At 45.0% G+C, this 25,502-nt stretch overlaps 1 protein-coding gene across 1 annotated transcript in view; it reads right to left on the bottom strand.

Moving 5' to 3' along the window:
• Nucleotides 1–13,028, bottom strand: part of LOC119541677 (1-acylglycerol-3-phosphate O-acyltransferase PNPLA3-like) — a 37,339-nt gene extending 24,311 nt beyond the window's left edge. The window contains exons 1-6 of the mRNA XM_037845782.1: nt 12,842–13,028; nt 10,048–10,280; nt 8,831–8,896; nt 4,705–4,914; nt 3,092–3,152; nt 1,057–1,233 (exon numbers count right to left, since the gene is read on the bottom strand). Of these exons, the coding sequence (XP_037701710.1) occupies nt 1,057–1,233; nt 3,092–3,152; nt 4,705–4,914; nt 8,831–8,896; nt 10,048–10,280; nt 12,842–13,028 (934 nt within the window). The remainder of the gene's footprint in view (nt 1–1,056; nt 1,234–3,091; nt 3,153–4,704; nt 4,915–8,830; nt 8,897–10,047; nt 10,281–12,841) is intronic.
• Between the last annotated feature and the right edge of the window lie 12,474 nt (nt 13,029–25,502).

Here is a 25,502-nt window from a genome sequence, read left to right as displayed (position 1 = left end):
CAGTCTCTGGTGTCTGTCATAGCAGAGCTGGCAAGGTAAGGCAGAGCCCAAGTCAGAAGCATTCCCAGTGAGAAATGGGCTGTTCACACTCATGGCAAGGGCTTGTCTTGATCAAACTGGGAACACAGCCCAGAAGAGCGCCTAGATGGCCTCCAGGTTTCCAATGAACAACTCTCTTTCACACTGACAAATGGCTTTGGAGGAATAAGTGAACTTCTCTCTCAAATACTCCTGCTTTATAAGCTTCTCCTTGTACCTCTCACCTGTATTGATCTCTTTCTTCCCAGAGCCCCCATTGTTTTTTATTTCCAGTGATCACCTCATGATGCCTCAAATCATATTACCCTGAGCAGTTGCTGTTTCTCATCTATTAGATCATTAGAGCCTCAAGGCAAGGAATTGTGCCCAGTGCATCCTTTTCTTTCTCCAGATGCTGACATGGAGGCTGGCTTATACATCCATGTACCAGTCCATCCAATATTTGCTGACATTATGAAATATCTCACCTTTCCATGGACGTTTAAAAGTGCATTTGGAGGAAGGGGGAAATTAGAAGAGTCATCTTGAGGAAAGAGGCTCTGGGATGGGTCAGCAGGCAAAGAGCAGTGACTGGAGCAGCACTCAGAAAGAATGAGCCAGGCCCCAAGACAGAACACCCATGGGTGCAGAGCAGCTGGAGCTCAGGAGCCATGGGTGGTGCTGGCAGGAAGGGGAGCAGAGGGCCAGGTGGGGAGGATGTGAGTGTCCTCATGGGTGAAGACAAAATGTGCTCAGCTAGTGTGAGTTTTCCTTCAAGTCAGGACTCCATGGGGAGACTCAGCCCATTACCTGGACAGGTGGGAGGCCTGTGCCTAAGGTAGGTGGTGGTCTGGGACCCTGCCTGTGCCTGTGGGAGGTGGTGGCCCAAAGTCAGCTGGTCCCTGGTTGCTCTGTCCCACCCCCTTCTGACTTGGCAGCATCACCAACCTCCACAACACACAGGAAACTGTTTTTGCCTCCAAACATCCACAGAACACAGCGTCCTGTGCCTGTTCCCAGCCCCAGAACAGTTGGTACCTATAAGGAGCTTGGGGTACAGGGTCTCCAGCAGCTCATCTCCCTCAGGCCACATCTCCAAGGCAGCTGCCTCCCAGGGAGCCTCCTGGCTCATGTTTTCCTCACAGGGAGCAATGACCTTGGACTTTCTCTCTTCAGGGGGTAAATTCAGGCTTGGCCCTGGCCTGGTCCAGATGCCTGTAAAGGGAGTGGGACAGCAAACCCATCAAGGTAATTTGGGAAACAGAGACTATTACCTACTCACCCACCCACTGAGCTAGAGGGTAAGCAAAAACACATGGGGAAGTATTAACTGAAATTTCTAATAACTGACCCACTGGTTAAGCTGTCCCAGGCCCTGAGCTAGGAACATCATAGTCAGGCTTGATAGCAGCCATTCAGCCTCTATCATTATCATCATCTGCATCTGTCAGCCAAGGAATCAGAAGCAGAGAGAGGTTGTGTGACTTGCCCACAGCCACACAGCCCATACATGGCAGAGTCTGGAAATGAACCCAGGACTGATGTCCAAGGTGGTACTCTTCTCTTGCCACTCAGAGCAACCTGCTGGGGAAATAAACAGAAGGAGCCCTAGGTAAGGGGGCAGCCTGCAGGCCTGGCACTCCTAGGTGCTGGGACTCAGTAGCCAAGACCAGGAAGTGGTCCCTGACAGGTAATTAGAGATGTCCAGGGCTGCATGTGGTTCAACTCTCCAACCAGCCTCAGGGTCAAAGACCGGGGCTGCTCCTGAGTGCCATCACCTTGTTCCCCAAGTCACACCTCATGTGTGTGCTTCTCATTACTATAGAACATAAGTTCTATAATGTCACCACCAACACTGAGTTAGCAAACAATGAATTGCTGCTCCTGGGGATACACAGGCTTAGGTTCCTGAACAGATCAGTCCAGAAACTTGTTTTGTTTCTGATAAAAGACACCTTATTTAATTTATATCATTGACTTGCTAACATTAACTAACATTAGCTAACAGCCAACAGCTCAAGAACTTGTGCCTGAATGAGGCTGATCTAACACAGTTTCTCTGTAAGGCTCATCACAGTCTGCTTGCACTCAGGGACACTAGACACCTCTACAGCACTATGCTTGAGGGTCATTTTAAACAGTGAACTCTCCAAAAGTAAGTACAAAGATGCAAAAACACATGGCACTAAATAAACTGTGAAAAGGACACTCATTTGCATTATGAGCTGAGAGAAGGGTGCTGAGTGCACCTTGTTTGACCTCAGCTGGGAAAGTGCAAGCTGGGCCACTCAAATCTTTCACCTCTCTGCACATCACCATGCATGACCACAAAAGTGTTGCTAGTGTTGCTTTCAGGGTTACCTGCTCATTTGAATGAGTAGGTGAATTTGCAAACACAGAATCCATGGACATTGCAGATTGGCTATATGTCCTTTTGATCACACTGTGTCCTTTATCTTGGCCAAAACCTAATCCAGAGGAGCAATAAATCAATGAGTAATCTACCCAACTTTTAGTATTCAAGAATAGTAGCTCCAAAGACATCTAATAGTTGCCTCCACTCTAAGGCTACCAGATTCTGGAAGAGCTCAGATGACTCAAAGTTGCCATCTTGCCCTGGGTAGGAGAACTAGTTTACCAGGCATGAACCCCACCTGGCTGGAGCCAGCCATTCTGATTACATCATTCTGGCAACAGACTAGAAACTCTGTTCAATTTAATTCCCTGTTAAATGAAAGTTTCCAAGCAGGAAAGGAAAACAAGCATAAATGCCTGCAGATGAGGTGACCCACAGGAGGAGGAAGAGACCTTGGGGCCTAAGTTCCTGGGGTCAAATCCCAGCCCTGCACCTCAGGACCATGTGGTCCTTGCTCACCTCGCCATGCTTCCATTTACTCATCTATAAAGTGGGGAAAAATTTCCTATCTCATTTGGTTAATACATGAATAGAGCAAGACCAGAATGAAAGCACAGAGCCCTGGGAGATGTAACTGAAGTTCAGTCTTCTGTTTCCAAAAAACAGCAACCAGAGAGCCTGCTAAAAGGGCTCATCTGACTTTGGCTGCATACATACCCTGCTCTTCCAAGAATCTAAGGGCATCCAAATATCCTTGAAGGCATATCTCTCCAAGTACCTGGGAGCAAACCAAACAAGGTAACTGCAGAGAAGAATGTGTATACACCATTTATTAAGCATCACCTGAAGACTGCAGTGATGCAATGAAGAACTCTTCAAATCCTGAGCCCCTGCATGTGCCTAGAGGGCCACCACAAAGTTGAATGAATGACTTTGTGCTCCCAGGAGACAGCACTTTCTCTAATCTGTGGGACTTTGCTCAGATGTTGCCTCCTCCATGGAGCCTTTTGTGGGAGCCCAGGCAGGACAGCGGCATGTTTTTCTGTGCTCCCTTTGTCCCTGGGACAAGCCTCTCTTCTGACACGTCAGAACCTGTCCTAGTTATCACCCATCCAACAGCAGCTGCCTCTTCTCCTAATTGGATGACCCTCCCCTGCTCCCTGAGGGCAAGGGCAGCAACCATGGGGTGTGGTTCCATTAAGGGCTGATTTCTATAAAATAAACAAGGAAAACAGTTCTGTTGTACAGGCTTCCTTCTCCCTAGGAGTGTCAGCTGTTGGTATATATTGTATTGCCCTAGGCTTTTTCTCTGGGGGCACTGTCAGTGCCCTACTCTGTTCAGGTGGAAATCATGCTCAAACAAAAATAATTCAAAGGGGTTAAACCACTGAATGTTGTGTCTCTTGACCATGGCCACTGTGTGGGTTTGAATCCATTATGTACCCCAGGGAAGCCATATGCTTTTAATCCAATCTTGTGGGGGCAGGCCTATTATGGGTGGAATATTTTGATTAGATAATTTCCATGGAGATGTAACCCTGCCCAGTCAAGGTAGATCTAAATTAGCTTACTGGCATCCTTTATAAGAGCATAAAAGACAGAGACATTCTGAAATGAGCTCAGAGACACTTAGAGAGAAAATGCCCAGAAACATTTTGGAGACAGTCATTGAAACCAGAACCAGGAGTGAAGCCAAGAGATGAAATCCAAAGTTTGACCCAAAGAAGCTAAGAGAGGACCCCCAGTTGCTTAAAGAGAAATGCCCTGGGAGAAACAAGCAAGGATGCACAGGAGCTGAAAGCAACACAACCTGGGAGCAAAGGACCAGCAGACACCAGCCCTGTGCCTTCCCAGCTGAAAGGGGGTATTCTCGATGCCATTGGCTTTCTTCAGTGAAAGTATCCTCTTGTTGATGCCTTAGTTTGAACACTTTTATGATCTTAGAACTGTAAATTTGCAACCTAATAAATTCCCATTGAAAAAACCAATTTCTGCTATCTTGCATTTTGGTAGCTTGAGCAAACCAGAACAGCCAGAAATAATAATCACCTGGGTAACTTAAAAAAATTCTAATGCCCAGGCTTTACTGCTGGCCAATTAAATCACAATCTTTAGGAGTGGGGTCTGAGCTTTAGTTGTGTCTAGGTGTTTCCAGGTGATTCCAATGGGCAGTGGGGTGGAGAATCATTGAGCTTCTGAGACAAGCATTTGTTTTTCACCTCAGCATTTCAATGATTGTTTCTATTTATTTGAATATACAACAACTGGTATCTCCTGGCAAATAGGGAGGCAAAAGCACACACATGTACACACTCACATACACCACTCACCTTGACTTCTGGGGGAAATAATGTTCTGAACAAAAGGTAGGCATTTTCTGAGCAGATGCAGAGACTGAGCTTGCAGATGTTCACATGAAGAGAGTTCATGGACTTGACCTTGGGGCAGATGTCATGCTCCCCATAGAAGGGGGACACAGTGATGGTTGTGTGGGCATCAGTCAGAGGCACATTGTCAGACAAACCTCCATCCAGGTATTGCTGTTAAGGGAGAAAATGAGGACAGGTATCAGGGAAGTTGGGGCTAGAGATTCATATGTTTTTCTGACTATAGAGGCTTCTCAGAATTGCCAGCAGGCTGATGTGGTGGGAGACCAGGGGCTTTGAAATCACACTTAATCAATCTTTGAACAAATCCTTACTGAGAATTTCTGTGCCAGGCAGTCAGGGCTGCCTTAAACTATTATGTAGTTTGTACAATGCACAAAGGTGCTTGGCCAAGAGGCAAGGTGGAGGCTGGGGGCCATCCACCATCTGCTAGCCAAGTCCTATGCCCAGGGGGGCATTCATTCAAGTGCCTTCTGTAATGTGCCTACAGGAAGCATGTGAATGAGGGGCCCTGTGGGCACTGGGAAGAGAGTTGATGGACACCCAGCCACTGCCTTAGAGGAGACAGGTGGTCCTTGGTTCAAAGGCAAACCCCCTTCATGCTTGGGAAATCTTGGTCTGGATACTCAACCTCTATGGGTCTTCTATACAGATGACCATCACCTTGAGACATTGAGACTTAAATGAAATAGTGAACCCAAGACCCAGATGACCCCTAGAAAATGCCCTCTTATCCTCCAACTAAGTGGCATTTTGAGGATGACTTTTCCTTCATCTACATCTTTAAATAATCTTATTGCCCACAGCCTAGTTGGGACAGGCAGTTGCTGTTACAATTGGACAGAGTTTCCACCTGTGGAATTGGTGTCTAGAATGATTCCCAAACCACAACCAGCCCACCTGGTTGTCAGGATGCTCCCAGAAAACTGCTTTCAAACACTAAAACTAGAACATGTTCCTCAGCTTGTCCTTCCGAATGGAGAAGGGCAGAGCTTGGCTGAAATGAGGTCCAGAAAAGAACTTGCCATAATTTCACATTTTCAGCATTAAGGGAGACTTCTCTTGGGTATCAAAATTATCAGATATGTACCCAGTAACATCTTCAAAGTCATAGCCACCCAATTTCTATGGAGGATGGAGGAAGGCATCAAACCTCACTGACCTAAGGGAACATGGAACCAAATATCAGAAATCTCTAGTTGGCTCTGAAGATGGAGGAAGCAACATTTACTACTTTTTACTTAAGGCATATTCCAAATCCAGTTTTTCTACCACATAAAAATTTTCCTTCCATTTTGAAGTTTCCTACAGTAATGTTCTGAGTTTGCTCAGGAGATTCTGAAGAATGGCCTGTTATACTTTTCTGCAGGGTTTACATGACTATCTTTGAATGGTGATTGCATATCAGCTCTGGCCAGAGTGGCCTGTGGGAGGGGAAAGGTAATAACATAGCCTGCATTACCAAACACTTATATATGCCAGACTCTGTGTGAAGCACTTTGTCTGCCTTGTCGCATTCAATTCCAAAACAATTCTGTGATATTGTGCTATAAACCCACATCTGACAAATCAATCTCAGAAAGGTTAAGACACTTGTCCAAAGTGGCCCATCTCATAAGTGGGAGAGCAGTAATTCAGTTCTAGGTTTGTGTGTCATGCAGAGCCTGTGAAGATTTGGAATAGCCACATCCTCATGCTAGACCTGGGTTTTCTCCCTGTAAACAGGGATGAGAGTGCATCTGGGCCATGAGTGAAGCTCTGAAAGTGTAAATAAATGCCTCTGTTCTGCAGACATGTGGCCTATACCTGTATTAATGTATGAGCTGAGAGGGCTCTCTCAAGTGCTTTCCTGCTCTTGGACAGTGGGATTTCATGACCTCCCTCCCTAGAACAGGGTTAACAAGGCTTCTTGATCTTGGCACTATGGTCATTTGGGTCATGTAAGCCTGTGGTGTGGGCTGTCTTGTGCCCTGAAGAAAGTTAAGCAGCATCCCCAGCCCCTATCCTCTAGATGCCAGTAGCAGCCCCCCACTTCTGACAACCCAGTGATGGTGGTGGGAGTAGAGGATACAGAATCATCTCTGGTTGAAAACCACTGCCTAGAAGAATGCTGCCAAGTAGCCCAGCACAGACCCAATGCCTAGTCCAGCCTGGAGATCAACTCAAATCCTGTTTCTTCATCCCTGGCATGGCCCAGGAATCAGCCAGGACACCTATTTATTGAATTGAACCAAATCCCAACACTACCAGCATCTTCTGACCAAAAGCTTGGGCTGAAAAGGACAAAGTCAGACCCTGAAGGGACTCAAAACTCTCAACCAGGAGGAAGAGCAGTGGGAAGTAAGGGTTCTTAAGCAAGAGGCTGCTGGGTGCCCTGGAGCCTAGTTCTAGGGGAGATAAGAACATCCATGTGCAGCCACTGGCAGAACATGGGGCTGTGCCTGGGCCAGGCCATGTTGTGGCAACACCAGGATCCAAACCATGCTTTGAGCCCTCTGTGGCTGGGTCAGTGCCCTGTGGTGGCCTGAGCTTGGTGGGACTGGGAGTGGAGGAGACCAGCTGCCCTCCAGGTGGATTAATGCAGACCTCATCGTCTGGGAGTGGTGGGGCACAGGCTCCAGCCTTCCTGACTCCAGGCCAGTCCTGGGTACCCTTGATTCTTGATTCCCCCCACCCCCCATCACATGGGATGAATAATCACATCTCCCTTTAGTGGCAAGGACTGAATAAGATACTGCCTGTGAAATGCAGCTGATCCTCCTTATTCTTGGATTCCTTTTTGGTGCTTTGGCGATGTCTGATGTGCTCTTTCCCAGGGGAGGGCCAGGAAGGCCATGCTCAGCCTCTGTTTCAGGTCTCACACTGTAAACAAGTGTCTTTTTTTATGATATATTTAGTGCCACACTTTTTGCATTTCTTGTGCTTTTGCAGCCTAGTGCTGAAGTGCTGTCTAGTGTTCCTAAGTAGAAGAAAGTTGTAATGTGCCTTACAGAGAAAATATGTGCCTTGGATAAGCTTCCTTCAGGCTGGGAGTTCAGTGTTTATGAACCAGCACCTAATTTAATGAGCTCCCTTTACCTCCATCTAATTGTGGCTGCTGATTAAATGCACTCATCTTGACATTCAGAAGCCTTCTTCAAATATTGCTCTACAGTGTCCTGAATGCAATGACACTGTTTGAAGATGGGGTTCAAGGGGGGCAGTATCTAAAATGCAGTGAATCAAAGAATGTCCTAGGGAATCATTCCATGCAAATTTCAGGAGGAAGCAAAAGATATAAGGTGTCTTTAAATAGATACACACCTAGGACAAGGTTAAGGTGGAGAGAAAGTTGTGACCAAAGGATCCCAGGAACACAACCCCCCATTTCCCCTAGGGACAGTGGTTCAGTCCTGGCAAGTGCAATGTTCTGGAGACTTCAGAGAACATAGCTCCTATGAATTCTGAGATCGGCTATACTTGGCTCATAATAGCTGACTGATAAATGTGAGTTCTCTCTGCAAGTTGGCTCTGCTTATTCCACAAACAGGCCTGTATCTGCTATTCTGCTACTATTCCCATAAGTTCATAAATGTCCCTAAAATTTTAGAGCTTAAACTTTATTTTGCACCATAATGTAGAGAAACAAAATAAGACTAAAAGCTGTGTGATGCCAGACTTACAGTCCTTTGGTTTAGAAAACATATTACTGTTATGTTTCCCCTTAAGAATGAAGTTCTACCTTACACATGTAGCATATTGAAAAGCATCTTATACTTTAAGTCGGCCACTGGGAAACTATATTTACAGCTTGGGTAAAAATTAAGTAAATCAGCCAGCTTACCTGACATGTAGCCAGGTAATTAATGATACCAAATGTTGGTTTTGCTATCCAGGAGGCCTGGAGGGGGAACAGCTGTGGCTTCTCTGCAATGCTGAGAAGCACAAGGCTCCATGTCTGGGAACTGGGGAAAGGGTGGGGTGGCATTGAGCCTGGTGTCTGGCAGGAAGGAGCTGTGCAATCACACCTTTAAGGAAAAGCCCAGGGACCTGGGACTCAGCACTAGCAACCACCAAAAAGCAGACTTACCACACCTCTGAAGGAAGGAGGGATTAAACCACAGTAGAAGGGGATGAAGCAGGCACAAACCAAGACCTATGAAGACACAAAGGAGTGAATCCACCAGCCAGAACACAGTCTGCCTGCCTTCCCCCCCACCCCGCCCCAGCTTCTTATAAGCCTTCTCCAAACAAGCAGGCAACAAAGCTGAAAACCCTCTTTGCACATGGGAGGTGCTTTGTTAAATGGGTTGAGTGAATGATGAACCAACATAGGACATGAATTTCTGGTGAATGGGTCCTCCCTACAGTGTCAGCTCCTTAGCAACAGAATCTATGCTGGACTTAAACTTCCAGCCCCTGTTCCCCACAAGACAGCTGTGCTGGCCACTGGAGACAGGATCAAGAGTTACTGGCTCATTGGCAGGTTGAGAAAAGGCTAGACTGGGGGGCTTCTCAAATGCCAGTGTTCAACAGAATCATCTGGAGAGCTTGTAGACAACAGGCTCCACTCCCAAGATTCTGATCAGCCAGTCTGGTGTGGGTGCTGGAGATTCTGCATTTCTAACAACTCCCAGGTGATTCTGCTGCTACAAGGACTAACTCTTTGAGTTGTACCATGTTAGAGAGAATTAAGCATGATGGAACACTGATTCATGTAGAGCTTGCCATATAGGAATGGACAGGTGCTGGCTGTCCACCAAAAGCTTCTGGAAACAAGAGAGGGCAAAAATGGGCTGCTGACATGCTACAGGGCTGCTACAGGGGGCAAGGCTGCTGTCTCAAAAAGATCTATTAAGCATCCACCAAATTAAATGGTATTTTGATATTGCAGGTGATCTCTGTTCTGGGACCTGGGAACAGAGGTAAAGCAGAAATGCCCCCACGCTTGTGTGGCCTCAGTCTAGAAGGTGTCCTCATGATGGAGCATGTGTAGACTGTGTCATGGTGAGGACCACACCCTGGAAAAGTTTCCTGGATGCGGTGGTCATGAGCCAAATCTTGAAGGATAAGTAGGGATTACTTGAAATTGACACTGTCCTAGAATATTCAGGGTTAACAGATGCTACAGACCAGACCCCCTGATGAACACATAGTCTATGCCACTCTTGGACAAACAACAACCCAGCATCACATGCAGCCAACTTCCTTTGTGTCTCATGAGATGAGGTAGGGGGCCTAGGACATCCCTCTCTGTGTTGTTCCCAGAATTAAACTTCACACCACCCAGGGAAGTAAACAGCTTACGTCTACAACTTCCTCTTTGGACTGAAAATCAGACACCAGCACATTTTTCCCATCAGACATTCTGGTGAGTGAGATGCACATTTTGCCAGAGATGAGCTGGTGGATGTTGGCCGGGAGGTGTTTGTGGAGTTTCTCCCGAAGGTACTTGCTCATATTGAAGGATGGGTGCAGAATGCCAAGGTTCCATTTTCTGACATTCTGGACAATATCCACGAAGATCTGTAACATCCGATCTGGTGGCAGAAGACAAATACACACAAAAATGTACCACAGATGAAGCCTTAGAGCAAGCAGGCTGCCCCACTTTTCTCTCCACCTGTGCTGAGCAATACAGTAGCCAGTGTTGAGCCCTTGAACTGTGACTGGTCCAAACTGGGATGTGTAAAACACATACCTGATATCAAAGGCATAGCACACTCCCAAAAGAGTGTAAAATATCTCATTAATCACATTTTAAGTTTGATTACATATGAAAATGATAATATTTTGGATGTATTGATTTAAACAAAATATACTACTAATATTAGTTTCACTTGCATCTTTTAGTCTTTTAGTTTTGTCAGTGTGGCCACTAGAAAATGTACAGTTATCCACATGGCCTGCACTGTATTTCTATCAGACAGGGCTGCTCTAGCTCTTGCCACAGGAATGAGCCCCCACTGCCACAGGCCCAGGTAAGCAGCCCCCATCCCCATTCCCCACAAGACAGAAGCCAGGGACTCCTTGGCACCAGAGCTTCATTTAGCACTGCAGGGTGCAGGAGAAAGAATGCAGGCTTGGACCCGACTTAGAATCCTGATTCCACCAGCTCATTAGCTGAGTGTCCTCAGCAAGTGATGTTACCATCTTTCTAAGGTTCACACTGCCTCTTGAAGATGGGAGAGTATATCTACTGTTTGGGGTCAGAAAGGATTAGATAAGATGCTGTCTGTAAGGTGCTTGTCCCAAAGGGGGCTCCTCGACACTGGTGCTAACCGAAAGCCTCTGACACTAGAACCAGCAGCCTGTCCAGTGGGCATGGGGCACGTTCAGCATCCCTCTGCCCTCCCTCACTGGCCTGGCCCCATCTGCCTGACCTGCAGGGCCCCTCTCCAAGCCTGAGACCTGGGCAGCCATAAATCCTGGGCTGCTGCAGGACAGACCTCACCTCCTCCCTCTCGTGACTCAACTCTGACCTCCTCTCCCAGCTCTCCCTCCATGCAGGGCCCTGCTGAGCCTGGCAGAGGAGAAAGAACTGCCCACAGCTGGTTCTCCCCGTCCTTCCAGGCCATGTCAGCACAGCTCAGGTGCACTCTAAGCCACAGCCCCTGGGAAATGCTCCTCAGTGGCACTCAGGAGTCCCTTGTGCACAGTCCTCTTTGAGACAAGGGGTGAAGTTGGGAACCTGGTCTCCTAGAACACTGGTAGCAGCTCCTGGTCAAAACTGCAGATCCACTCTCCAGGGACCTAGTGGTCCTGAGCCTCCCCCAGGCCCTGCCAGGCACGGCCTCATCCCACCAGTCTTCTCTCCATGTAGGAGCCCCCCTACACTGTAGGGGACCTTTGGAACTGTCCTCCTGCTCCCAGCACTTTCAGACCTTGTCCTAATTAAACACTTGTCCAGGTGGGTGCCTGTGGGTCACCCTGGGATACAATGGTGGGTGTTGTCATTGCTAAAGCCCAGGTCATGCAGACATGCCTTGAGGCCAGGCTAATCCTCCCCTGATGCCACACTTTCTACCCCTTGCTCCTCTCCCCCTGGCTGGGGAAGGCTGACAGCCAGGGCAGCCTCTCCCAATCCCCACCTCTGGGTCTGCCCAGGGTCTGCTCACTGCTCTTGCCCAATGGCAAGACTGCACATCTGCCCAGGGGACATCCTGGGACCAAAGTCGCTCCCTGCTGGCTGTGCCTTCCTCCATACAACAGTCACCAGCCAGAGCAAAGAATACATTTGTTAAGGAAGCCCAGATAAATGGGGGCTAACAAGGGACATTATCCTCCTGCCTGGGACCACTGGGTGCCAAGAGCTGCACCCTGCCACTTGACGCAGGCGTTGCCCCCTGTCATCCGGCAGACCTGTGGCACATCTGCCCTTGTTTGCGGGAGTGGGGTGGGGAGAGTCCCCCTAGTAGCTGGGCCAGCCAGGCGCAAACCCCACACCCGGGTCAGTGGAGATTAGAGGAGACAATGGGGGATATCCAAGGACCCCCAGGAAGGGTCCCTCAAACTTTTGAAGGAGGGAGAGGAGACAACTTTCTCTCCCAATTCCCTACCTCCCCCACAATTCCCCAGTGGTCACGACCCCAAATCCCAAGAGTGGCCCACTTCCAGTAGCTGCTGGGCCTCAGGAAGGGGACGACCGCGTGGGGCAGGGGTGACTCCAAGCCCTGCAGTCCCCGGAGGAAAGGAGGTGCCCACCGTGGGACCCGGGCCAAACTTCCCTCCAGTCGGACCCAGGACAGGGCGGCCTTTTGGCAGCTCAGCTGGCCAGCACTTCCAGAGTGGGTGCCAGAAGACCCGGGTTTCCGTCCTGGGGCGGGGGTAAAGCGTGAGCGTCCCTGACTCCTGCAGCCTCGGTGCTACCCGGACCACTCATGGATTCCGGACTCGGAAGAACCAACCCTCCAGGCGCCCCCCTCTCTGGCTGGCGACAGAGCGCCCCGCGCGAGGCGGGAGGGCACCGCGGAGGATGCGTCTGTCCGGGAGGGGCAGCCCCGGGAGCCCCCGCTGTGCCCTCCTCCAATCCCGGCCCCACGGGGGGCCCTCTCCCGGGGAGCCCTCTTCCCTGGGAGCCTTGGCGGCGGCCCAGACGCACCCAGCGGAATCCCGGCGAGGAAGGCGGCGCAGTGCAGCGTCCCGGACGAGGCGCCAAAGAACTTGCGGGCGTCGCGGAGGAGGTGCGGGGCGCGCTCGCTCAGGCAGTGGGTCACCCCGAAGTGGTAGAAGACTAGGAAGCCGCTGCCCGCGAAGGACAGGCTCCAGCCGCGCCCAGGGTCGTACATAGCCGGGGCAGGTCAGGGCCGGGATCGGGGTCCGCAGCTGCTTGTCTGGGCGCCCTCGCGCTCTGAGCCCGGGGTCCCTGCGGTGGCCCAGGGATTGCTGGGCTGAGACCCGCCCAGCCCCCTCGCCCCACGCAAATGAGTCGGCGGGAGGCCCAATGGGCGGTCAGGACGCGCTCTGGAGGGGCGGACCTGCGGGGGGTGGGCGTCAGCCTGTCTCCCCCACCCCCACCCCGCTGCTCCCCCAAGTCAGGAGAAACTCCAAAGGACAAGGAAACTCCTGGTGAGAAATACTTTCTCATTCATCCGGTAACTCGGGGACAAAGTAAGGGCGCCACCGGGTCCTTGGCATCTTTTTTTTTTTAAACTTTTTTTGTGAAACATAACAGATATACAAAAAAGTGATAAATTTCAAAATACAATTTAATACATAATTATAGAGCAAATTTCAAAGTATAGAATGGAATACAGAGCCACAATTTGGGTTTTTCCTTCTGGCTTTTCTAATACACTAGGAAAAGAAATATCTGTGTAATGATTAACTAGACAATCATTTGTTAAGTCTAAACCTCTCTGTTGCAACTCCTCCTTCTCATTTGTTCATTTTCTCAATCTTCAAGGATATTTGGGCAATGACCATTCTGATTTCCTCATGTTGAAAAGGGAGTTGATATTATGGGGTAGGAGAATCCAACTGGTTGATGTTCTGGGAGAGACTAGGGAGGTTTTAAGTTTCTGGAAAATAAACTTAATAAGTGAAAGATTTATTGAGTCTTAGATAGACCCCTAGGTTTTCTTTAGGGTTTTCAGAAATACTATTGGTTGGGACTTGACATACCCTGACAATTTGTAATGTCTGGCTGAAGCTTGCATAAGAGTAACGTTGGTATAAACACAGAGCTAGGGTTACATGGCCACAATCAATTTTAGAACATTTCCATTGCTCCAAAAAGAAAAAACCCATGCAACTTTTATTCCCCTATTTTTCACACTTTGCTTCAGAGTGGTACTTGTTACATTTGATGGAAAAACATTCACATATTACTGTTAATTGTAGTTCATAGTTTGATTAAGTGCATTTCCCCCTATATATCACTTTATTACTAACACCTTGTAATTGTGACATTTGTCCTAATTCATGAAAGAACATTCTTGTATTTGTACTATTAATCACCTTCATCACTACAACAGGGTTCACTATGTGATAAGGTCCCTTATTTCATCCTCTGTCTTTCCTTCTAGTGATATACATGACTCTAAACTTCCTCTAGTAATCAGAATCACATGCACAATTCGGCGCTGTTATTTACATATACAATAATGTGCTATCCTCACCTCTATCCATTCCCAAGCATTTATAATCAACCTTATTTTAAAATTCTGTGCAAATTAAGCCTCAGTTATCCATTCTCTGTCCTCATTCTGCCTTCTGGGAACCTATATTCTAAGTAATAACTCCTTGAGTTTGCTAATTATATTTAGTTCATATTAGTGAGATCATGCTGTATTTGTGCTTATGTGTCTGGCTTATTTCACTGAACCTAATGTCCTCCAGGTTTATCCATGTTGTGGCATGCATCAAGACGTCCTTCTGTCTTACAGTTGAATAATATTACATTATATGCATATACACATTTTGTTTATCCATTCATTGGTTGTGAATAATGCCTCTATAAATATCAGTGTGCAAATATCTGTTTGCATCCCAGCTTTTAATTCTTGGTATATACCTAGTGACAGGTTGCCAGATCATATGGCAGTTCTATTCTTAGCTCCCTGAGGAAGTGCCAAACTGTCTTCCACAGTGGATGTTCTATTTTACATTCCCACCAGGAATAAATAAGCTACCTATTTTTCCACATCCTCTTCAACACTTGTAGTTTTTTTGTTTGTTTAATAGTGTCCAGTGATTGGGAAAGCCGTATGGACCACACTCCCCTTTGTCCAGTGTATGGATGGATGAGTAGAAAAATAGGGGCAAAAAAAAAAAAAAGCACCCAGTGTTCTTTTTTACTTTAATTGTTCTTTTTCACTTTAATTTTTAGTTTTATTATTTCTGTGTGTGTCCTAATGAAAATGTTCAAAAATTAATTTTGGTGATGAATGCACAACTATATAATGGTACCTGTGAACAATTGAATGTACACTTTCTTTAACTGCATGGTATGTGAATATATCTCAATAAAATTGAATTTAAAAAATAGTGTCCTTTCTAGTAATTGTGAAGTGATATTTCATTGTGCTTTTGATTTGCACCAAACAGGTCACTTGGTTATTAAAATCTTCTTCTGCTGAAGTCACCTTCTGGTGAGCATTTACATGGGACACAAATATCTTCATGTTTTTTGCCCACTCAGAGTGGTCTACCCACATACCCCTTCTCCAGACTTCTTTGTCACCAGTCTTCCAATCATGTTCCTTCCAAGTCCCTGACCATCCAGCCAAACCATTAGCAACAGCCCAGGAATCAGTATACAAAAGCATTTCTGGCCAGTTCTCCTTCCAGGCAAAGTGAACAACCAGGTGCATTGCTCAAAGTTCTGCCCACTGGGAGGATTTCCCCTCACCACTGTCCTTCAGGAACATCCCAGAAAGGGGCTGTGGTGCTGCAGCTGTCCACTTTTGGGTGGTGCCTGCATATCGTGCAGAGCCATCTGTAAACCAGGCCTGAGTTTTCTCTTCCTCAGTCAAATGATTGTAAGGAACTCCCCAAGATGCCATAGCTGTGGGCTGGGAAAGAGAAGGTAAGGTGGAAGGAGTGGGGGCCATGGGCATTTGGGCCACTTCCTCATGTAACTTACTTGTACCTTCAGGACCTGCTTGAGCTTTATCTCATATATACCATTTCCATTTTATGATGGAGTGCTGCTGTGCACGCCCCACTTTATTGCTTGGTGGGTCAGACAATACCAAGCTCATGATAGGTAACTCAGGTCTCATGGTAACTTGGTGGCCCATGGTTGTGTTCTGTCTCTACTAAGGCCCAATAGCAGGCCAACAGCTGTTTCTCAAATGGAAAGTAGTTATCTGCAGAGGATGGTAAAGCTTTACTCCAAAATCCTAAGGGCCTGCATTGTGATTCTCCTATAAGAGCCTGCCAAAGGCTCAAAACAGCATCTCTATTTGCCACCAATGCTTCTAGCACCATTGGGTGAGCTGGATCATATGGTTGAAGTGGCAGAGAATCTTGCACAGCAGCCTGGATCTGTTGCAGAACCTCATCTAGTTCCAGTCCCCACTCAAAACTAGAAGCTTTTCTGGTCACTTGGTAAATGGTCTAGAGTAGCACACCTAAATGAGGACAATGTTGTCTCCAAAATCCAAAGAGGCCAACTAAATATTGTGCTGCTTTTTCAGCCATAGGAGGGACCAGATGCAACAGCTTATCCTTCACCTTAGAAGGAATATCTCACCAGTCCCCACACCACTGGACACCTAGAAATTTTACTGAGGTGGAAGGCCCCTGTATTTTTGTTGGATTTATCTCCCATCCTCTGCCATGAAATACCTTGCCAACAAATCTAGAGTAGTTGATATTTCTTGTTCACTAGGTCCAATCAACATGATATCATCAATATAATGGAACAGTATGATGTCTTGTGGGAGGGAGAAATGATAAAGATACCTGCAGACAATATTATGACATAGGGCTGGAGAGTTGATATAACCCTGAGATAGCACAGTGAATGTAAACCTCTGGCCTTGCCAGCTGAATGCAAACTGTTTCTGGTGGTCCTTGCTGATAGCAATTGAGAAAAAATCATTTGCCAGATCAAAAGCTTCATACCAGGTACCAGGGGATGTATTGATTTGCTCAAGCAATGATACCACATCTGAAACAGCAGCTGCAATTGGAGTGACCACCTGGCTAAGCTTACGATAATCCACAGTCATCCTCCAAGACCCATCTGCTTTCTGCACAGGCCAAATAGGAGAGTTGAATTGGGATGTGGTGGGAATCACCACTCCTGCATCCTTCAAGTCCTTAAGAGTGGCATTAATCTCTGCAATCCCTCCAGGAACCCAGTATTGCTTCTGGTTTACTATTTTACTAGGCAGGGGCAGTTCTAGTGGCTTCCACTTGGCCTTTGCTGCCATAACAGCCCTCAGTCCATAAGTCAGGGAACCAATGTGAGGATTATGCCAGTTGTTGAGTATGTCTATTCCAATTATGCATTCTGGCACTGGGGAAATAACCACAGAATGGGTCCAGGAACCCACTGGACCCACTGTGAGATGGATTTGAGCTAAAACTCCATTGATAACCTGGCCTCCATAAGTCCCAACTCTGACTGGTGGATCAGAATGACATTTTGGGTCTCTGGGAATTAATGTCACTTCTGAACCAGTGTCTAATAATCCATGAAGTATCTGATCATTTCCTTTTCCCCAATGCACAGTTACTGTGGTAAAAGGCTATAGGTCCCCTTGGGGAAGGCTGGGAGGAAGATTAACAGTATAAATTTTTGGCAGTGAAACAGGGTCTTTCCCCAAGGGTACCCGGCCTTCCCTTCATTCAAGGGGCTCTGGATCTGTAAACTGTTTCAAGTCTGGGATTTGATTAAGAAGCCGTAACTCTCTGTTTTTGTAATTCAAAGGAGACTTTTGTTCACATGAGCTAGAATTCTTCTGCCATATAGTTTAAACAAGAATTTAGTTGATTGCCCATCTATTTTACTGCTTGGCACTCCATGATCCACCAGCCAATGTCAGAATTCTCTGTGAATCATATTATTTTGATTGCTGCTTTGAGCCTGTTTTCCATTATGGTAACCATGCCCACTTTGTCTGTGGTGATTAACTACAGCCACCTGGCTTCTGCTGACTCAGGACCCAATTATCCCCATTGTGTTTAAGGATTCCAGTTCAGTGACAGCAGTTCCTACAGTAATATCTGACCTACAGAGGGCAATTACAGAGCTCTTCAGGGATGATGGAGCTAGTCTCAAAAATTTATTCCTCACAGTCCTGGTAAAAGTTGTGTCCTCTGGATATTCCAGGAGTGTGTGAGCAGGTCTTCCATGATAAATCCACTCTAACATTCCAATCTCTCTAAGCCTTTGAATCCCCTCCTCCACAATGTACCAGGAAATTCTGGCATTTCAACCTCTGGAAATGCTGACCACCTTTTGATCCATGTTTCTGCCAACCACCCAAACAAACTGTTAACACCCTTTCTAACCCATCGAGGTACAACACTGAATGCAGAATCTCTGCTTATTGGGCCCATATCAGTAAATTCAGCCTGATCCAACCTTATATTTCTTCCACCATTATCCCATACCCTTCATATCCATTCCCACACATATTCCCTGGGTTTTTGTCTGTATAAGTTGGAAAACTCACACAGTTCTTTTGGAGGATACCATACTTCTTCATGGGTCATACTTTGTACCTCATCCTTTGGGACCTATTGGGACTTTAGTCTAGTTATAGGTCTTGAAGTGGGGGTGGGTCATGAAAAGAGTTAGAATTATCCCTCAAGGCATTTACCTTAGGACATTCTGTTGCATTTCCATCTTTTAAAACAAGATTTATCTCTCCAGACAGAGAAGTGAGTGCTGCTTCCTCAGGGAAGGTGATTACAGGATTAACAGGCACTGAAGGTTTAATCTCTTTAGGTGGAGTTTGGATGGCAGGCTCCTTAGGGCAGACTGGAGGTGGGGAAGCTGTTTCCTCAGGACAGCCCTCTACAGGTAAATATAATAATGAATCAGTAGAATCCAGGGTTCCAATGTCCTGACTGCCATTATTGTCAATCCATATGTCCCCATCCTGTTTCCAGATACCATTCTTATCCAATCAATGCCTTTACTTTTACAGCAGACACCCTGAGAGGTTGAGATATTAGTTTATGTTGTAAATCTGCTGCTTATACAATGAGAGTCTGCATCTGGTTTTCTGAAACCTCAAGTCTGTGGGCACAGGAAATAAGATTTTCTTCCAGGGCACACATAGAAACATTTACATCTGTCATACAGCATTTAAGTTTTGAATTTGAAGCCTTTAGCTCGTCCCTTTCTCTTACAATTTTATCCAAAGTATCTAAGAGCAGCCAGACAAAATCATTATACCTCTTAATTCTGCAAAAGTCTGTGAAGGTGTCAAAAACACCGTCACCCAGATCCTTGTTTCATACTAGAATATGATTAGGAGAATCAAACAATGCTATTTTGCGTATCTCCTTTGCCAACTCATGCCATGGACTGTCAGTGCCCTCTTGATTATTGGAAATAGAGTCATTAGTGCCTTTGAATCTAATCGGAGTAGAAAGCAAACTGTAAAAGCCCATTTTAAGATTCTGTTTCTCAAGAACCATTCCCAGTACCAAGTTGTATTAGTTAGGGTTCTCTAGGAAAACAGAATCAATGGGAGGTATCTATGAGTATAAAATTTATAAAAGTAACTCATTCAACTGTGGGTATGCACAAGTCCAAGTTCTGTAGGGCAGTCAGCAAACTGTCAACTCCAAGGGAGATGTGTGATGAACTCCTCAGGAAATGAACCAGCAACTTCAACAAACTCTCAGGAAATGAACTGGGATCTTCAACGAATGTGTTCAATGAACTCCTCAGGAAATGAACCAGCAACATCAATGAACTCCTCAGAAAATGCTTCTCTGGGCAGCTGAAGAAGAAGTGAAGGTCTTCTATCTGTGTTGCTTATAAGACTTCAAGTGATTAATTTGATTAAATCCAGCCAATTGCATTCTCTCATCGTGGAAGCCATGCCATTTGGTGAGTAATCAGTCACAGCTGCAGTCAATTGACTAAAGATTTAATAAACCAGACTGTTGGGTTATTAACCAGCCACAAACATCCTTGCAGCAATTGTTAGGCCAGTGCTTGCTTGACCAGACAGCTGGGTACTATCACCTGGCCAAGTTGACACATGAACAAAACCATCACAGGGAGTTTATTCCATTAATATTTGGTGTTATTACTGTAAGGGCAGTACTTTCTTCTACCATTTTGTCTTTTAGATTTTACATGTTATGTCTTATTTTTTCCATCTTTCTCCTTTTACCATTCCTGATCATCTTAATTTCTACATTCTTCTCCAAAGCTCTCTCTCCTGTCTTTTCCTATCAGCCTGTAGCACTCCCTTTAGAATTTGTTATAGCACTGGTCTCTTATTCACAAACTCTCTGAGTGTTTGTTGGAAAATAATTTAATCTCTCCCTCATTTTTGGAGGACAGTTTTGCTGTTCATATAATTCTTGGTTGGCTGTTCTTCTCTTTCAGAGTCTTAAATATATCATACCACTGTCTTCTCACCTCATAGTTTCTGCAGAGATATCTGTACATGGTCTTATCGAGTTTCCCTTGTATATAATGGATTGCTTTTCTCTTGCTGCTTTCAGAATTCTCCCTTTGTCTTTGACATTGGGCAATCTGATCAGTAAGTGTCTTGGAGTAGGTCTATTGGGATCTATTCTCTTTGTGGTACACTGTATTTCTTGACTCTGTAATTTTCTATCTTTCATAAGAGTTGGGGAATTTTCAGTGAATATTTGTTCTATTATTCTTTCTGCCCCTTTCCCCCTTTCTTCTCCATCAGGGACAAATGTAACACATATATTTGTGTTCTTCATGTTGTCACTCAGCTCCCTAAGACCCTGCTTGTATTTTTGCATTCTTTTCACCATCTGTTCTTTTTTTTTTTTCCCCTTTTTAATTTTTATTGGGATTGTTCAGATACCATGCAATTATCCAAAGATCCAAAGTGTACAATCACTTGCCGATGGTACCCTCATATGGCTGTGTATCCATCACCAGACTTAATTTTTGTTCAATTTTTAGAATCTTTTCATTACTCCAGACAAGAAATGAAGTGAAAGATGAAAAAAGGGAAAAAAAGGAAAGGAAACTTGAATCCTCCCATATCCCTAACCAACCCCTCTCAATTGTTGACTCACAGTGTTGGTATAGTACATTTGTTACTGTTTACGAAAGAATATTGAAATACTACTAACTGTAGTATATATTTCTTCCCTATATGCCCCTCTATTATTAACTTCTAATTGTATTGTCATACATTTTTCTGGTTCATGGAAGAGATTTCTAATATTTGTACAGTTAATCATGGGCATTGCCCACCATAGGATTCAGTTTTATACATTCCCATGTTTTGACCTCCAACTTTCCTTCTGGTGACATATATGACCCTAAGCTTCCCCTTTCCAACTTATTCATTCACCATTCAGCACTGTTAGTTATTCTCACATCTTGCTACTGACACCTCTGTTCATTTCCAAACATTTAAGTTCACCCTAGTTGAAGATTCTGTGCATACTACGCAACTGCTCCCCATTCTTAAGCCCCATCCTATATCTTGGTACCTTATATTTCATGTCTATGAGTTTACATATTATAATTAGTGAGACCCTGCAATATTTCACCTTATGTGTCTGGCTTATTTCGCGCAGTATATTGCCCTTGAGATTTTGTCATCAACCCATTTTTTTAAGATGGTTTTGTTCACACACCACACATTCCATCCTAAGTAAACAATATTTGCCCTTATGTGTCTGGCTTATTTCATGCAGTATATTGCCCTTGAGGTTTTGTCATCAACCCATTTTTCTTAAGATGGTTTTGTTCACACATCATACATTCCATCCTAAGTAAACAATCAATGGTTCTCTGTATGGTCCCATATTTATGTGTTAACCACCTTCACCACTATCTATATAAGGGCATCTACATTTCTTCCACAAGGCCAGAGGGAGAGGCAAAGAAGGTAGAGAGGCAAAACAAAGGAAAAAAAATGACAGCTAGGAAGTAGCAAAAAGAAAAATAACCTTAAATCAAAGTAGAGTAAAGAGTCAGACTACACCACCAGTGTTGTGTCTGACATGCCTTCCCTATCCCCCCCTTATAGGTATTTACCTTGGTATATCCACTTTGTTACATTAAAGGAAGCATAACACAATGATTCTGTTAGTTACAGTCTCTAGTTTACATTGATTGCATTCCTCCCCCAATGCCTCCCCATTTTTAACATCTTGCAAAGTTGGCATTTGCTTGTTCTCCCTCATAAAAGAACATATTTATGCATTTTATCACAATTGTTGAACACTCTAGATTTCACCAAGTTACACAGTCCCAGTCTTTATCTTTCCTCCTTTCTTCTGGTGTCTCCCATGCTTCCAACCTTCCTCTCTCAACTGTATTCAGTTATCTTTGTTCAGTGTACTTACATTGCTGTGCTACTGTCTCCCAAACTTTTCTTCCAAACCATACACTCCTATCTTCTCTTATCACTCTGTAGTGCTCCCTTTAGTATTTCCTGTAGGGTGGGTGTCTTGTTCACAAAGTATCTCATTGTCTGTCAGAAAATATTTTGAGCTCTCCCTCATATTTGAAGGACAGCTTTGCTGGATACAGGATTCTTGGTTGGTGGTTTTTCTCTTTCAGTATCTTAAATATATCACACCACTTCCTTCTTGCCTCCATGGTTTCTGCTGAGAGATCTGCACATAGTCTCATTAAGCTTCCTTTGTATGTGATGGATTGCTTTTCTCTTGCTGCTTTCAGGATTCTCTTTTTGTCTTTGACATTTGATAATCTTATTATTGTCTTGGCATAGGCCTATTCAGATCTATTCTGTCTGGAGTATGCTGTGCTTATTGGATCTGTAATTTTATGTCTTTCATAAGAGATGGGAAATTTTCATTGATTATTTCCTCTATTATTGCCTCTGCCCCTTTTCCCTTCTCTTCTCCTTCTGGGACATATATGATACATTCATTCTTGTACTTTGTTTCATCCTTAATTTCCCAGAGACGTTGCTCATATTTTTTCATTCTTTTCTCCATCTGCTCCTTTGTGTATAGGCTTTCAGATGTTTTGTTCTCCAGTTCTTGAGTGTTTTCTTCCACCTCTTGAGATGTGCTGTTGTATGTTTCCATTGTGTCTTTCATCTCTTGTGTTGTGCCTTTTATTTCCATAGATTCTACTTGTTGTTTTTTTGGATTTTCAATTTCTGCCTTATGTATGCCCAGTGTTTTCTTTACTGCCTCTATCTCTTTTGCAAAATCTTCTCTAAACTTTTTGAATTGATTTAGCATTAGTTGTTTGAATTCCTGTATCTCAGTTGAAGTGTACATTTGTTCCTTTGACTGGGCCATAACTTTGTTTTTCTTAGTGTAGTTTGTAGTTTTCTGTTGTCTAGGCATCTGACCTCCTAGACCACCCCAATCAGGTTTTCCCAGATGAGAACAGGCTCAGGTTCCTGAAGGAGGAAATACTCAGTATCTGGTTTCCCTGATGGTTTTTGTTAGAGAATTGATACACCTGTGCTTTTCTGCCCAGCAGGTTCACCTGTCAGCCTATCACTGGCTGGTGTAAGAGGGTGTGGCCTGTGGCTCTCCTTCCCCAGGCTTTGGGGTCTGGTTCTGGTAAGGCATGCAGTAGAACTGGGTCCCTCCCTTTCCTCTTGGGAAGCTATGTCCCCTCCAGAGAGGTCATTTGCATAACAGTAAGTTCTTTGTTTTTCTGACTCTGCTGATCAAAGTGTTTTGATTTTAAAATGGCTGAAGCCATCTTTACTGCAAAGCGCTGCAGGCTGAAAATGGCTGAGACTTTCTCCACACAGAAAGAAAGAGACAGAAAGCTCCTAAATTCACCCATCAGCCAGAGATAGCACCTGATCCTCTGGACTCCCCATCCTGAGACAGATATGTCCCCCAACTCTTCCAGTGTCAGTTGTCACCAAAAGTCTCTGTGTGCTTGTTGAGGATTCACTGTCTGTATTGAGCAGTTAACATTAAAATCCCATTTGGAGCTGGGCTGAGAGAGTGCTGCTTTCTAGCACTGTGCAGCTTCCATGAGGGAGGGGCTCTCAGCTCTCGGCTCTCAGTGCAGGTCCACAGTTTTTACCTACAGATTTTATGCTGTGATCTCGGGCATTCCTCCCAACTTAGGTTGGTGGATGATGAGTGGACAGTCATGTTTGTCTCCCTGCAGTTATTCCAGGTTATTTACTAGTTTTTTGGTCATTTATGAATTGTTCTAGGTGGGGACTAACAGTCTTCCACTCCTCTCTATGCTGCCATCTTAGCCCCTCCCTCCACCATCTGTTCTTTTTTGTGTATGAATTCAAATGTCTAGTCTTCTAATTCACTGTCCTTTCTTCTGCCTGTTCAAATCTACTATTGTATCCCTCCATTGTCTTTTTCATCTCTTCCATCATGCCCTTCATTCCCATATGTTCAGCCATTTGTTTTTTCAAGTTTATGAATTCTTTATGGACATCCACTGTCTTCCTATATCCTTCATCTCTTTTGCTATATCTTCCCTCAGTTCATTGACTTGATTTTTTGAATTAATTTTGGAGATGTGTTTGAGCATCTTTAATTAGTTCTTCTTTCAGTTCATTGAATTGATTTAGCATCAGTTGCCTCAACTCCTGTATCTCAGTTGAACTATTATGTTGTTCCTTTGGCTCATCAATATTTTCATGTTTCCTAGTATGGCTCATTATCTTGGGCAGTCTAACCATCTGACTTTCTTGATTAGTTTATTCTGGAGCTCATTTTCACTCTTTTACCTATGGTTTTCTTGTTGGTTGTATTTCTTTTCTAACCTTTGATGTTAAATTCAGCTTAGGCCCCCAACTTAGGTTCTATTTAGTTTACTGGGGTTTTCCACCTCTTGTTTTTCTGATTCTTGCCCTGCCTCTACGTAGCCTTTTTGTGTGAGGGTCTCCTCAGATATGGCCAACCACATTCAGGTTTTCCCAGTCCAGAGAGGCCCAGGTCTCAGGAAGAAGGTATGAAGTTTCCTTGAGAATAAGACCCTCCTGTGAGGCTTTTAGATTCTCTGCTTTTCCTATGCTGTCCAGCAGGTGGTGCTTGCCAAACTGCTGCTTCCCCACCAGTGTGAGGAATTGTGGAGCCTTTAGTTCTCCCAATGTCCCTGACCCTGTTGGGGACATGGCTGACTGAAGCTGGCTTCTGAATTTCAGCCCCTGGGATCTGAGTTCCTGAATGGGGTCTGCCACTGGAGCTAGGCCTTGTCCCCCTTTTCTTGGGGTAGATATGGTCTTTAGTGAATTTTCTCCCTCACTAGACTTATTACTTTGTCTCTCAGAGCTATCTTAGCTCTGCTCTTGCCTGGGCCCAAATCACAAGTCTTTGAAGGTTTCTGTAATTGGTTACTCAGAATAGTTATTTAAAAAAAAATAGAAAACGTAAAAAAAAAAAAATTTTAAAAAGGACCCAGTATAGACTGTTTAAAGAAAAGCCCTTTAATTCAATCCTTGCAGTTGTTATGGGCTATTGAAATGCAAAAAGACAAGGAGTTGTAGAGCAATTGAGGAACAATCAAGAAACCAGAAAAACCAGCTTTTCAAAGAAGGGCTCTGGCCCCCTTTGTTTCCATATTTCCCTGATTCTGTTTGAGCCTAGCCCTTCTCCATATTATGTTCATTCTCAAACCAACTCCAAAAGTCTCTGGTTGTACTTATTTATTT

The sequence above is a fragment of the Choloepus didactylus genome, chromosome 8 (assembly GCF_015220235.1).
Source record: "Choloepus didactylus isolate mChoDid1 chromosome 8, mChoDid1.pri, whole genome shotgun sequence".
Lineage (NCBI taxonomy): Eukaryota > Metazoa > Chordata > Mammalia > Pilosa > Megalonychidae > Choloepus > Choloepus didactylus.
This window is presented reverse-complemented; position numbering and strand designations above follow the sequence as displayed.